At 44.5% G+C, this 15,265-nt stretch overlaps 1 protein-coding gene across 4 annotated transcripts in view; it reads left to right on the top strand.

Moving 5' to 3' along the window:
* RERE (arginine-glutamic acid dipeptide repeats) overlaps positions 1-15,265 on the top strand; it is a 203,905-nt gene that overhangs the window by 179,139 nt on the left and 9,501 nt on the right. For all 4 annotated transcript variants that reach the window (XM_074925103.1, XM_074925101.1, XM_074925100.1 and 1 more), the window contains 6 exons: positions 6,482-6,644; positions 8,850-8,942; positions 9,784-9,983; positions 11,230-11,391; positions 12,838-12,951; positions 13,867-15,251. In XM_074925103.1, coding sequence (XP_074781204.1) covers positions 6,482-6,644; positions 8,850-8,942; positions 9,784-9,983; positions 11,230-11,391; positions 12,838-12,951; positions 13,867-15,251 — 2,117 coding nt within the window. The remainder of the gene's footprint in view (positions 1-6,481; positions 6,645-8,849; positions 8,943-9,783; positions 9,984-11,229; positions 11,392-12,837; positions 12,952-13,866; positions 15,252-15,265) is intronic.

The following is a 15,265-nucleotide window of genomic DNA, read 5'->3' as shown; positions in this document are numbered from 1 at the left end:
ACCCAGTTGGCCAGCCTGTTTTGCCAGGAGTTTCAAATAAAAAATGAAACCACCTAGCTTACCTTGCGGTTTGCAGAACAAGGAAACAGAGTATTAGGACAGCCAATCTCCTCCTAAAATTGTAGGTAGAGTTCTTAGCAGATACCAGGGAGAGAAGGCTGTATTGCCATCCAGAAGATAACAAATGGCTAGAGGAACTGCTGGATAGAACGCCTGTACTTTCAAAATATGCTAGAGAACTGAGAGACCTGCAGGGTATTCCTTAGAGAGCATCCCACAGTTTTTAATGTTATGTAGTGTTAGTAAAATATTGCTTGGTTTTTAAAAGCCTCTCTTAAAATTTCAGTAATGTTCTAGATTATGCAGTGTTCCTGTGCACCCAGGGTGGACATTAATCAGTGCTACTGAACAAGCTGCTGAGACTTATTGCTTAATTAGAGCATATGCAAACCTATTTGTCATAGTTGGCAGAGGCATGTAGACCAAGCTTAAAATTGTAAAACTGCCTAGGTTCAGCTCTTGTGAGCTGCACACAGCTGTTGTTCTTTCTGTTTCCTGCTGCATTTTTTTCCAGTACTTGTTCTGGGCGAGACAAGAGTCTCAATTTTTTTCTATCTGGACATAGGCTCAAAACAAGAAGTAGCCATGCAGTGCCCTCCCCTCGCTGTCCTGTTTCTACCTTGCTGTGGTAGGCTGTGCTGTTCAGGAGGCCAGAGGATTTGTTCTATGATTGCCCTGGCCTGTTTGTGTACATTTGTGCCTCTTGCGTTGGCAATTTTTGGGTATGGAGATGTGCGTGATGGAAAGGACCGATGCCTTCAGGTTTATCTGTCAGCGTATGGCAGTATTCTGGGGGGTTCTGTAAATTCAGGAAACAACCTGGAGATCACCAACAGAGACAGGGGTGCTCTGTACTGAAGGTGTGTACTGTAAAGCTCCCGTTATGCAAATCTCTGGTCCGTTTTCTTGGTATGGCCCTTGGCACACGGGCACTTGAACAGATGTCATAACCAAGACTGTGAAAGCCGGGGGATTCGGTGATGAGGGAGGAGAGGCACTGGAGACACTGTTTTTACCACAGGACTTTAGTAATAGGGAGCATTAGCTAAATTGAGTTGACTTAATAAAACCTTGATGCATTCCAGAAAGATTGTGAATTCATTAAGGCCACAGCTGGACAATCTGTTCCCCTCTGGTCTGCCATGACTAGTTTATAGCCACCGAAGAGAGTTGTCATTTACCTTTTCTGTTTAATTACTGTAAAGCTATTCCCCTCCCCCACAATTTTTTATTTTTTTTTCCTGGCAGAGCTAGGCTCTGGGGAAATTAAACAGCAATTATTATGTTTGCTCACTCTGTTATACCGTAACAGATACTTGAAGGTAAGTTGATGTGTTTGTGTGATTGGCTTCCATAGGAGCAGCAGCGGCTGCAGCAAGGCTGTCAAAACCTCTCAAATCCAGAAATGCATACACAGTGTTAATCCTTTGTTTACCTAAGGCAAGACTAAAGACAAACATGGGGCGCAGCCCCTATTGTGTATTTTACATTTGAAAACTACTGATAAGAAGTGAGAAACCAGGGCACGAAGCACTTACTGGTGCTGGTGTTAATTTAAGGGTATGGAAGGGTTAGTAAGGTCTGGCCTAGCGTGTTGTGCTGTGGCTTGGAGAGCTCGGTTGAGCTGCAGAAAAATACGGGTGGGAGCAATGGGTGAAAGTAGTGGGAGAGGTAAGAGAAAGGTGCCACATGCCAAGGAAATAATCTAATGAGTGCTGGGCTGGGGAGGATGTGGGCTGTCGGGCACTTGGAGACTCTTGTGTCAGCTCAACCCCCAGAGCTGAATTGCAGAGCAAGTCTCACCGCTGCATGCTCCTGCGGGAGTGGATCTGAACCATTTCTTCATTTAAAAATAATCCCTGGAACAGAGCTAAAAGGAGATGAAGCGTGACTTTTTTTCTATGTACCTACAACATGGGGTGAAATGGCCTTGGCAGGAGAAGGCAAGAGATTTGAGTTGTGAGCTCCGGATGTATTTCAAAATTGATGAAAGCTGAACCGTGGTTTTTAGTGAAGAACATATCCCCTCTGTCTTTGAGCCTTCAGTAATGGGAAAGTAGATATTGTCAAGGGAAGGTGGCAGTAACAGCCTCAGCAATGCTTCTCACTTTGGTTTATATATGTTTGATCAGTTGCTAATTTTTAATCAGATATTAACATAGAAAAATGGATTTGTGTTTGCAGAAAAGAGTGGTGGTGTTGTGTTAGGCGGAGGTGATGCCTTCACTATGATCAACTGAGCAGGCTGGGGGAGAAATTAATCTTCTCCCCACACTGATGCAAAAAGCTGTTCCTTGGTGGAGTTGATCTGGGAGGGCACTGATAACATCTTCCTCTGATGTGGCACAGTACAGGAATTAGAGCTGCTCATTTGAGGGGTGGTGTTGGAGCAGACATGTAGGCCGTTTTATTGGGACTTTCCTTCTAACGTACTGAATTTATTGGTAAGTGATATGAACGGTTTTGTCAGCAAAGTCGGTCACTGGGGCTCTGAGAGATGAGGTGGATTTCAGGGACTGGAGGCAGCATGTTGGCAGTTCTGGTGAAAGCAGCAGTGACATGTGGACATGGAAACCCTTTTGCTGGACAACTGCCTCAGAATACAGGCTGTATTACCACATCTGGAATATTAGGACTGCTCTGATTCATTAGGCTGGAAGCTGTGCTGAAGCGTGGTTTTGTGTGTGCCGTGAGGGCCTGCTCCCTTGAACACTCACGTTTCTCAGTGTGTGTTATGGGTCAGCCATGTATGTGCAGCCATATAAAATTTTACTACTTTGCCTTGGAAGTGGTGACAAGCTGGGCATGCATCGCTTAGATTTTACCCTTTCCCTGTGAGGCTTTGCAGTAGTGGTCAATCCCCGTTTTATCGGTGGTGCCAGAGCTCGATGAAACAAGAGCGTGTCCCTGGGTGTAGGGGAGAGAGGGCGGCAGGAGCAGTTGGATGGTGCTTACTGCAAAAGGAGCCAGTCGCCTCCTAACTTCAGGTGGTCTGTGCACCTCGGGCCACTAAACTGGGTTAAAGAGTGACGAAGGAGGTCATGTTTGAAGCAGCAGGTTCAGCCCTCCCTGATCTTGGCTTGCAAGCCTTGAGTTTCTCTTGCACCGTCAGGCAGAGACCTCACCACAGGTAGTAGTCACCTCAGTGCTCTCACTCCTCCCTTAATTTATCTCTGACGTTTGGAAGTGAGGGGGATGTCACTCTTAAATTGAACGAGTATAATGATGCAACAGAGGATGATTCAGTCTGCTTTATTTTCTGTGATTTTTAGCACGTATGCGACTAGTGATACCCCGTTCTTGGCACAAAAAACTTCAAGGGAGACATACAGTATATTTGCAGGTTGTTAGATTAGGACTATTCCCCTGGGTGTAGACCTGCTACCCAGAAAATCAGATTCAGAGCAGCTGCTCTCAGCCCCCCCTGCCGTGAACAAGCAGCAGACTGCCTCAGTTCATCATGCTGTTCGCAATTATAGTACAGAGATGTAGGATGTGTTGACTGCGAGACCTTGTGGTGAGGTGAGGTGAGATCACCGGGAACAAAATGATCATTACAGGCCATTCATGTCAGCAGCGTTTATGCTTTTCTGTTTGCTTGCAAGCAAAAACAGCAGCTAATTTGCAAGGCTGCCTTTCGTAAAAGGGCCTTTTGATCAATGCTTGCCTGTGTTAATGTTTCAGTAGGCTATTGATTTCTGCAATAGCTTTTGTTCCCTGAATTTATGTGTGATGGGTTTCAGCAGCACACGCAATGCATGTTTGATTAAAGTTCATTTGACTTCACTGGCAGTGAAGCTGGAAGCTGGTTTTACTCCCTGTTTGTAGAACCAAAGCTTTTCCTGACTTACTCCTTTGTGCAGCAGCTTCTGCCACCCGTGCAGTCACCAGTATGCTGTTTCTAATCCTACCTGACTCACTCCACTCCAGCATTTAATCCCTTAGCTAGACAATATAATATTAGATAGCCAGGCAGCTAGTAAGATCTGGCATGGAATTTTTTCAGTCGTACATGGCTAACCCGTGTGTATGTAACGTTAACCTTCTCTGCGTATGCTTCCTCTCTGACTTTTACTTTTCCCTCGTTGTCAGAAAGTTGAGTCATTTACTGAATCATGTAGCTGTGCAGTTCGACACTGAATTGGAAGTACAGAATATTCTCTAGTCCTTTAATGCACCCAGATTTCATAGATGGGGTAAAACCTGTTAAATAAACTTCTATTTCATCTTCACCTGCATGCAGCTGTGACCACAGTTTTGGGAGGGTCTCGGGGGAAAAAACCCCAAATGATCATGAAGTTAGTATTTTTTATAAATGCCCCGTTTCTTTTTTTAGAGTTTGGTTTATGATGTTGTGCGTGTCTAAGTTGTTAAACTCCCCTTGGGACCCGGTGGGTTGGTGATGTGTAACCGGAGCTCAGATCGGTGCCCGTTTCCTGTTTTGTAACGGGAGGAAAACAGATTGGTTTGCACTCTGCTGTTGCCATATGTCAGAGGACACGCTGATTCACTGACATAAAGACACAGGATTTACTGGCTTGCTCCTTGGTACTGACACCTCGGGTTTTATGTAAACGAATTTATAGGTGAAATGTGGCTGGTTTCATTTGCGAGAGACTTTCTACCTCTGAAAAACATTGCATAAGCTTTTCTGCAGAGCTTTTGTCTGCCTCCTGGCACAGGTCGGATCCTCAGTTTGACAAACAGTTGTGCCAGGTGGACTTTGAACCTACTTCATGGGCTCAGAGCAAAATGTAATTGCTAAAGCAAACAGGCCCAGTTGAACATGGGGGAGCAGAGCGGGGTGCTGGGTGTCAGAACTCTTGTTCTTCCCAGATCTCACACAGCTTGAATGCTCATTGCCAGCCTGCACCCACTTGAGTTTTAGATTCTCTTCAGGAAAGTGATTTTTTTTTTTTTTTTTAAGGGTTTTTTGTCCTTCGGAATCAACAGTTGTAGGTAACAATTAATTTTATCCATTCACTACTCCCTCCTCCTCACCAAGTATCGCTCCGAATACAGTTTGGTGTGAATATTGTTCGGGTCTGTGGTGGAGATCAATGGCATCAATCCCAGTCTATAGCAGTGCAGATTACAAATGCATCTGTTCTGCCTGTTGCCAGAAATCAAATTTGTGGTTGTGTTCTTTTTTTGGTGTTTCTATTTTTAAATTAGGTGTTGGTAAAATTCTTAAGTGTCTTAAATGTCAGCAGTTAATGTCTAGAACAACATCCTCCTTTTGTCTTTCAAGTGTTTCAGTGGTACAAATCTTAGTTATGGCTGTAAATTGCTTGTTTGAGGCCCTTGGGAGAGTTTGGATTAAGGGTGTGTCTTTATTAGAGTTAACTTCAGTGATCTGCCCTGAGTACAGGCTGCAGGATTTCCCCACAGAGGGAGCAGGCTGAGGTTATGTTGTTTGATCACATAAAATGCAGTTCAAAGCAACCCTTTTTGTGGGCAATTCAGGTATGTTTGTTCTGATGTTGATTTTTTTTCAAGGGGCTGGTTAGAACTTCTCCATTTTTCTCTTGCAACTTGAAAGAAACAACACCTTTTACCTTAGAGGCAGACAAGTCGCCAGGAAATGATGGGGTTTCAAAGTAAGAGAAAAGAGATTAAAACCACATGCTGTTCTTCAGTTCAGCATTACATCCGCTAGTTTGAATGGCAGCTGCTCCAGTTTTTGAATGTAAGCCAGATTCATTATGCTGTGAAATTATCACTCATTTCTCTAGGTGTGCTCTTTTAACTGCTTAATTAATTTAGATGTGGGCATATATATTCAAATTAAAACACGATTTACTGTAGTAGGGTTGAGTTACGGTTATAGACTTCTTGCTGAACACGTTTTTTATTCTTCCAGCTTCTTTAACAGGGATATTTAAAAATATCTGTATGCAGAATGTAGGTTGACAAAATGGCAGTATCTGTTTGAATTGATCCGGATTTTTTTTTTGTAAACACCAGAGAATTCTTAGCAGTTGCCTGTTACTTGTTGTCAGGGCTCAGGGGAAGGTGGTCCCTGTCCCTTTGTGGTGCCTCCTGAGCTGTGCAGAGGTGCTGACAGCAAGGCAAGGGCACCCCCGTCCGAATTGCTGAGACCAGCATGCAGAGGCTGGATACGTCCTACCCAGCCTCTTTTCTTTCCTAGGGGAGGGGTGAGAAGACATTTATTTACTTCTGTTTCTCCCCTGCAAAAGCAAACCAAAAAATAATGAGGACTCTTTTTTTTTTTTTTTTTTTTCTTTTTTTTTTTTCTTCTGTCTTATCAAAAGAATTCTTTTGTCTGGCTGAAATACATCACGAAGCTTCCTGAAAAAACACATGTGCACGCATACAGAGAGCAAAAGGAAGGGAAGAAAAAAAAAGCTGACGAGTCAGTTTTGCATGCCCCTCTAACATACTCCTTCTGTATTTGCAGGGAGAACTAATCACCTTCTATTACTATTGGAAGAAAACCCCTGAAGCAGCAAGTTCTCGAGCCCACCGTAGGCATCGAAGACAGGCTGTGTTTCGGAGAATTAAAACTCGAACTGCTTCCACTCCAGTCAACACTCCCTCCAGGCCCCCCTCCAGTGAATTCTGTAAGTGGAAGCTAAAAGCAATGCATTTATCTTTGTTTAGATGCAGGGAGCAACAGTAATGTAATGGTGCTGCACCTTCGAGTGAATGAAGCAAGGAAATGGAGTTCAGGCGGTTGCCCTCCTGTTCCTATACCATTATGCTGGAATGTGGTAGGCGTCTTTGATCACCAAGTGCTTTGTGCCGTTCTTAAAAGCATCCTGTAAGGGTGGAAACATTGCCCTGGTACTGAATTTCCCTACTCTTTTCTTGGTTTTGTGTTGTTGTATTTTCTCCAGGCTTATTACAGTAATGGGAATTAGAAAATGCAAAACGAAGGAAGTCCTTGGTCCCTTTGGAAGGAAGTCCCTTACCCATCTTTGTGACCCATACCTTCTGCTTGATCTCAGACAGTGTGCTGCAGCCAGCACTGTTGTATCTTAATGCATCTGGGAAGAACTTTTGCCTTGACTGAAGCAGAAGTGTCTAAACGAAGAATAATTACCCAACCCAGTGAGATGTACAGCATTGCAGAGGGTTATGATTAGTAATGCGCACATGGATATAGAAGCTTTTATCCTTATGTAAAAGGCTTATGTTACCCTCTGAGCTTAAGTCTTTCTATGGACTAAACCCAGCGCATTTCACATGTCTTCTAAAGAAAAATGGACTGTGTGGAAGGCAGAAATTGGCAGACTCTTACTGATACGGGGGAGGTAGAGGATGTGATGAGCAGACAGGACAGAGTATTTTGGAGAGGATATTAGTGAGGTGGTAGGAAAGGGCTATTAGCTTCCTCTTGCTGAAATTAATAGGATTTATTGCTGATTTCTGTGTGCACAAGAAGTGAGGACCTTGACTCTACAGCTCGACCCAAGATACTTGGCTCTTCAGAGCACATGTGGCTGGAAGGACCCATCCATATGGAGCCGACTGCAGGATGAGAATAAAAATTGATTTAGTAAAGGAAAGCAAATTCTAGCCTGGTGTCAATTTTGCAGTCAGGGTTTAAACACCTGTAAGAATTAATGTAGAAATTATGGGAGTGCTAGCAGCTACTGTTATTAAATGGGACCCAGTGTTAATTTGAAGGGTAATGAGTTGATGACAAACGCTAATGGCAACTGCTGTAGAATCCCTCCCTCTCTGTAACCTGCATGTATTGCCAAATATCCTCTTGGAACTTTTAGAAAAACAGTATTCTTGCATCAAGGACTTCTAATTAAAGATGTAAGCAAAAGAAGCCACAGGGCTCTCTGCTTGTGACAAATTATAGACCTGTTATGCTGTGAATTTATAGGGGTGGTGCTAGAAAAATGCAGTACTCAATAAGAAAGGATTTACTCTTGAGTTGTTTTAGAAGATGAGGCAAGATACCATTTTTGTGCTGTCTGCAGATTCTCAGTGGTTTAGATGGTGCTTTTTAGCTCACAGCCTTGTAATTGGCTGATCTGCTATATACTGCTTGCCACAAGAGAGAGTGACCTTTTCCATATTCTCCACTTCTTCATAACGTGACATTCTTGGAATGTAAGTTTGCCACAGGTTAAAAGTCTTAATGAGGCTTGCAATAAGGATAGGAAAGCTGGTAGAATCCTTGTAGTACCTTTCATTTAAAAGAATGGCAACATGTTTTTCAAACAGGTATGTTATATGTAAGCGTCGTTTCTTCAGCCCACCAAACACATCCAGCTCTTGGGTTAAATGTAACTATTGTCTACCAGAGCATAGCAGCAGACCCCATCTGGTTTAGAAGATGAAGTCTAGAAACAAAATAAAAACTAGAAAAGCCACCACAGTATCTGTCCATGGAATCTAGTAAAGCAGGATTTAGGTACAGAATATTTGATTTTAAATTTGAATGGGTTCTAGAGATGATCCTCCTTTCTCTTGAAAATTGTGCCTTTGGAACTCAGCCTCTCTGACTAAACGTGAACAACTTAATTGGAAAAGTCAACGTGTGCTGAATCAAAAGTTCTGTGAATTGTAGCACCTATGCATTCCTGGAATCCTCATTTAAGTCTGTAGACTGATGAGGTTTGGCCTTGCTTAGTTTGCAAAATCAGAAATAATGGCCGTTGAAGGCAAGGTGGTTGTAGGAAGTCACAAAATTCGTGCGAGAACTATTATTATTAATGGGTTTTTTAGCCAAGTAGGAGGAAATAGAAAATCCTGCTGAGTTTTTCTTCTCCATTTTGTTCTTCTTCCCTTGTTCTTTACTTATTCAGTGGACTTGAGCTCGGCCAGTGAAGATGACTTTGACAGCGAGGACAGTGAACAGGAACTGAAGGGCTACGCCTGTCGTCACTGCTTCACAACCAGTATGCGCCTGACTCATTGCTGGGTTTCTCTCTCTTCTGCTACTGCCTGTTTAATGCAGCTTCATTCAAGCAAGAGCAGTTCCTGTGCATGTGCAGCTGTTCAAAAGAATGTGGGGTTGAATGAGCTAAACCATGCAGCATTCCTAGCAGAGTTAATCATTTGCCATTGCAAATTAATATTGCAGTGACAAAGGAGAATCCTAAGAGGTAGACATTTATACAGGGGAAAAACATCTACATAATCTAGATAATCAATTTACAATACAGTAAATCAGTATTGGACGGTGACTGTCACACACAAAACTTCTTTATGCTGCATCAGATCTCTCCTGCAGCAGCTTTATTCCTGTAGATATTCCTTAAGGTTGTCTGATATTTGGGCATATGCGTGGCATGGAAGTGTGAACCCCAAAATAGGGAGGGGAAGGCAATGAGAAGTTCATCACTCACTTCACTTTAAGAAACCACAGCTTTGGAGAATAATAGCTGCCTGTTAGTTCCCAGGTGGAGCAGATAAAGCTGCTTTCTTTGTTTTCAGAGCTGTAGTTGCTTAACTATACACAGTAGTTTGTAAACTACTTACAAAGTAAGTAAGTACTACTTACTGCTTACTTGCTTAACTATGCACAAAATAGTAGTTTGTAAATTGAAATATGCACTGGAACACAGACCAAGCCTGGAACAGGAGAAAAGTTTTGCAGAAATTTCTCCAACTTCGTTGCCTGTAGAAAAGCAGCTACTTTTCTAGTAGTTGTGTGCTTTTTTTTTAATAATGCAATGTGTTTGTACTGAGTATCTGGAACTCTGTGTGTTTCTAAGCTGTTGCTTTTCCTGCCCCAAGCCTCCAAGGACTGGCACCACGGTGGTCGAGAAAACATTTTATTGTGCACCGATTGTCGCATTCACTTCAAAAAATACGGAGAGCTGCCACCCATTGAGAAGCCTGTGGACCCTCCACCCTTTATGTTTAAGCCTGTCAAAGAGGAAGATGATGGACTCAGTGGAAAGCATAGCATGAGGACAAGGCGGAGTCGAGGCTCGGTAGGTTTAACACTCTTGTATTGCAGCTCCTTCTGTAAAGAGGTGTTGTCTGGAAGAAGGTGGTCAGACTTCTTTCTCCATCTTGCTTTGCCATGGTATGTGCCTGCTGCTGTGTTTGTGTGCGTGAGATTTGCTAAGGTTGAGGCTTTCTTTGGAAAGAAATTGCTGAAATGTCTCTTCTGCAAGTTCTAGTCAAACTTGCTATTTCCATGTTTTTAATGACTGGCAGTGGACTGTCACTCGGCACTTGACCGGTGTGTCATTACAGATTTTGTACTAGTATGTACCCTTCTTCCAGCTGGATCCTGTCAGAGGTAAGCCCTTGGGCTTGTTTTAAAGGAAGAGTTTTTAAAAAATGAAATGCTGTTCATGTGGTCTCCTTGTATTACCGGAGTTAAAATCTCTCCCCTACAGAAAACTGTAGTTTGCTCCCGTGGTTAGTGTGCTCTGTCACAGAGCGTTTACTCGGGGTGAAATGCTGGGAGCTTTACGGTGCACAAGGCACTTGTGAGAACTCTGACAGCAGCTCTAGTTAATTTGATGTTTGCTTTGGGTTGTGGCTGCTAGAAAGCAGCAGATACATTTCTTTCTCTTGCTCTCCCCTCTCCATCTTTCTGATTGTGATGATATGACTATTGCTTCTAAATATGTTGTGAGGCTACACTGTCAGTGTCATTATGGTCGCCAGTCATCCAAAAAATGCCAGAATGGGAGGGAAATAGCATTAATTATTCAAATATACTCTACTGTGATTCCTTATTGCATAGCAGGAGCACACTGAAACTGGTTTTGGAAACTGGTCTTGAGTGCTTGAATGCCAACAGATAAACTTTTTTAATGAAACGTGAGGGCCCTCTCCTACCTTACTGTGTGTGTATGCACACTTACAAATGTGTCTGCATGCATTTTATAAAGAAAATTTAGCATGTAAACAGCAGCAGCTTTGGAACATCCTTCAACTGTTGTCATTTCTATCAGACACTATTAAATAAAATAATCAGCACTTAATTTTTTGAGTAGACGAGATTTGCCTCTCGTCTTTTTTACCTCTTTTTACCTTTAAGTCCAAACGGAGCTTTCAAGGAAAAATTGTAACGATGTTAAATGCTCTTTGTTTTTAATTTTTCAAGCCCTTTGCAGGAGTGGTCCTTCCACACCCTGATGTAAGACAGAACAAAGTAAATGTAAAAAAGTAAATTGGACGAATGCTGACTTTGATACACTTTTATTTCTGTTAAACAAATAGATGTCTACACTACGTAGTGGTCGTAAAAAGCAGCCAGCCAGCCCTGATGGTAGAGCCTCACCGATTAATGAAGACATCCGTTCCAGTGGCCGCAACTCCCCCAGTGCTGCCAGCACCTCCAGTAATGACAGCAAAGCAGATTCAGTGAAGAAGTCTACCAAGGTAAAATTTCCCCGTTGTTCTTTTGTGTTAGGACTGGACACCTGAGGCCTCTTCAGTCAGCTCAAGGCAGTGCAGATTCTAGGAAGTCAGGGAATCTCTCCATGACCTAGAAATTCCTGCTTGTGTGGATAAGCAAAAATTTTAATGGTGTATCTGACTGATGCTTTGTTCCTGTGCTCATAAGGATGAGTAGTGATCATTAAAGTACCCCCACATAACCTTACTGCTCTCATGATAAATTAATCCTTCAGTTTCAGATGCAAATGTAAGCATTAGGCTCGTGCAAGTAATACAGTAATAAATAGAGAAATGCTATATGTGAGACAAGTAGACAGTTTGGGGGATTTTTTTTAAAGCAGTACTTAATCTTTGTTTACAAAGGAACGTGAATAAGTAGTAATTGAGACTACTTCTGTTACTGTTTTTCTGTATGTATATTTGCTTGATTTTTCAGGGCAAGCTGACAGTTTAGTCTGTTTAAATGAGTAAGTGCCTCTCCAGGAGAGTACTGCAGTAACACAGCCAGATGAAGTGGGAAGACTTGCCATTAAGCAGTGTAAATTGAAAAGTAGCAAGTTAAAAATAAGTATTTTAAAAAGAAAAATAGTCAAAACTGGAGTATGGAGCAAGGTTTCACATGATAAAACTGAGAGCTTCGCAAAATTTGAAGTTAGGTTAGATAATTATGTGATGTATAAAGCTGTCCCAGGCCGTAAAAGAAGGTAGTAATCTTGTAATAGCTACTCAGTGTTAGCCCTGTATTTGAGGGGATGTAAAAATATCCCTCTCAGAATATCAGGAGTAAAGCAAGACTTCCATGTGGTAGAAAGAGGCTTATCCTGTGCCCGTCTACTGCAGAAATTCTTCTCCATCCTGTTAACCACTGGTGTCGGTGTCTGTTAGAAGAATACACTGGGCCAGTTGACCTGGTACGAGTTGCTGATAGACTTGATCCTGCACAGCTGACAGCTGCTTTGTTCAAAACGGTTCTCCACTTCCAAAGTTTGAGACCACATCTGCGTGATGATACTTCATGTTTTCATTTTCCTGCTTGGTTGTGTCAGAAATGTGTGCAGGGTTTGTGTGCAAACTGCTGCTTGGCTTTCCATCTGCAGAAATAAAACTGCCGTCTGATTTGGGTTCTGGTTTAAATTTGACCTCCAGAGGGAGTGGCTAGAGCATTATGTAGATGCAGCAATTCTGGGAGCTGCTCCTGGCAGAGGGCAGAACACAGGAGCAGCTCCTGAGCGGATTCCCCCTGCAACTGGACAGAGGGACAGATGTGTCCTGGATTGTTGTTAAATACTGACTTCCTCAACTCCTCATCAGTTCTCCTGCTGATTTATTTATTCTTATTTGTATGAATATAGTAGCACTGACCTACGCTCAATTTACTTTTGCATTTACATCACCGGTAACTATTGTGTTCTGCTTCGTTTGTGGCAGAAGATAAAAGAAGAGGTATCTTCTCCTCTCAAGAACTCCAAGAGGCAGCGGGAAAAGGCAGCTTCTGACACAGAGGAACCTGATAGGTCCAATGCTAAAAAATCCAAAACTCAAGTGAGTCCCACAGAGGAGTTTTTTCTCTCAGGAGAGTGGTTTGGGAGTGGGAGGGGGTGCAAAGCCAATAACAAACCAAAAACATGAAATCAATTTAGGCCACAGCAAATTGTAATTTAATCTATGGCTGGAAATCAACCAATATTGTGATGCGTTCCTTCTGTTGAAAAGAAGTGGAATGATACAGGGTAAGTCAAGAAGTCTTTTGTTTGTTTTGTTTTGTTTTAATATCAGCCTTACAGGAGTATACTTAGATTATTTTCCACAGATTTTTATTTTTTTTTAATTGAAATTCATTTTTTATTCTTCTGTGGCAAGTTAGCAGACCACTACTGGAGTACTCTCGATTTAATGCTATCAAAGCTCAATTGAAATACTTTCAAGATGTCTTTTCAGCTCCATGTACCTGACCAGGTTCAGTCTGTGCACAGGATTTTGGAATTTTGACACTGAGCTTTCCATATTACAGAATCACGGAATGGTTGAGGTTGGAAGGGACCTGAAGGTCAGCTAGTCCACCCTCTCTGCTCAAGCAGAGCCACCTAGAGCTGACTGCCCTGGACCGTGCCCAGATGGCTTTTGAATATCTTCAAAGATGGAGAGTCCACAGTCTTTCTGGGCGGCCTCATAGTGAAAAAGTGTTTCATTATATTCAGGCAGAACCTCCTGTGTTTCAGTTTGTGCCTATCACCACTGGACACTACTAAAAAGAGCCTGGCTCTGTTGTCTTTGCTCTCTCCCTTCGGATAATTATGTTGCCTGTGCTGTTTTAAGTCCTGTGAGGTTCAAATGGGGGTACCTGTACCTGTGTTTGCACAGCGTGTGCAATAGGTTGCATCCTGTGGCACGCTGGTAATGTTCTTCATGCAGTTTTGTCACGCACAGCGTTATTCTTCCTTCCCGCTGTCCCTGCAGGAGATCAGCAGGCCAAACTCTCCCTCGGAGGGTGAGGGCGAAGGGGAGAGCTCCGACAGCCGCAGTGTCAATGATGAGGGGAGCAGCGATCCCAAGGACATCGACCAGGATAACCGGAGCACGTCCCCCAGCATCCCCAGCCCTCAAGACAATGAGAGCGACTCGGATTCATCAGCTCAGCAGCAAGTGCTGCAGGCACAGCCCCAAGTGCTTCAGGCACAGAGCGGATCTGGCCAGGCTCCCCCTCCTACGCCACCCATCTCAGCCCAGCTACCAGCATCGCTGCCAGCAGCCTCGAGCGCTGCTCCGGCTGCACCGCAGGTCTCGCCGTCAGCATCCCAGCCCTCGAGCCAGCCCCAGCCCCCCGCGCCGCCGCCGCCTCATTCCCACATCCAGCAGGCCCCCGCTTTGCACCCGCAGAGGCTCCCATCGCCTCACCCTCCGCTGCAGCCTCTGAGCGTGTCGCAGAGCCAGCCGACCCCCCCCTCTTCGCAGCCCCACTCCCAGCCTCCGCTCCACAGTCAGGGCCAGCCTGCCCCTCACAGCCTGCAGGCCCAGCCCCTCCTGCCTCATCCCGTTCCTTCCCAGCCCTTCTCCCTCCCCACTCAGTCATCTCAGTCTCAGGTTCCCCTCCAGACCCAGGCACCGTCTCATTCTCACTCTGCTCTCCAGGTTCAGGTGACGCAGCCTGTCCTGCCGACCGCAACCTCCCTGCAGCAGGCTCAGCCCCCGCGGGAGCAGCCCCTGCCCCCTGCCCCCATGGCCATGCCTCACATCAAACCTCCCCCTACCACCCCAATCCCTCAGCTCCCCACTGCTCCGTCCCACAAGCACCCTCCTCATCTCTCTGGCCCTTCTCCATTCTCAATGAACTCCAACTTGCCTCCACCACCTGCTTTAAAACCACTGAGCTCCCTCTCCACTCATCATCCCCCATCTGCACACCCTCCTCCTTTGCAGCTGATGCCTCAGAGCCAGCCGCTGCAGTCTTCACAAGCCCAACCTCCTGTACTGACGCAGAGTCAGAGCCTTCCCCCACCTGCTAATCACCCCCCATCTGGGCTCCATCAGGTATCCTCCCAGCCCCCCTTTTCTCAGCATCCGTTTGTCCCCGGAGGCCCACCTTCCATCACCCCTCCTTCTTGCCCCTCCACTTCCACGCCACCCACCGTGCCTGGCATTCCGCTTCAGACTCCCATCTCCACATCAGCAGCTTCTAGTGGAAACGTGCCAGTGGTGACAGCGTGCACGCTACCACCTATTCAAATCAAAGAAGAAGTCCCAGATGAAGCTGAGGAACCAGAAAGCCCTCCCCCTCCACCCAGAAGTCCATCGCCAGAACCCACCGTGGTGGATACACCGAGTCACGCCAGTCAGTCAGCCAGGTACGGAGGTTGGC

The sequence above is a fragment of the Athene noctua genome, chromosome 22, assembly GCF_965140245.1.
Source record: "Athene noctua chromosome 22, bAthNoc1.hap1.1, whole genome shotgun sequence".
NCBI classification, from domain to species: Eukaryota; Metazoa; Chordata; class Aves; order Strigiformes; family Strigidae; genus Athene; species Athene noctua.
The sequence above is the reverse complement of the archived record's forward strand: the minus strand, read 5'-3'. Positions and strand labels throughout refer to the sequence as shown.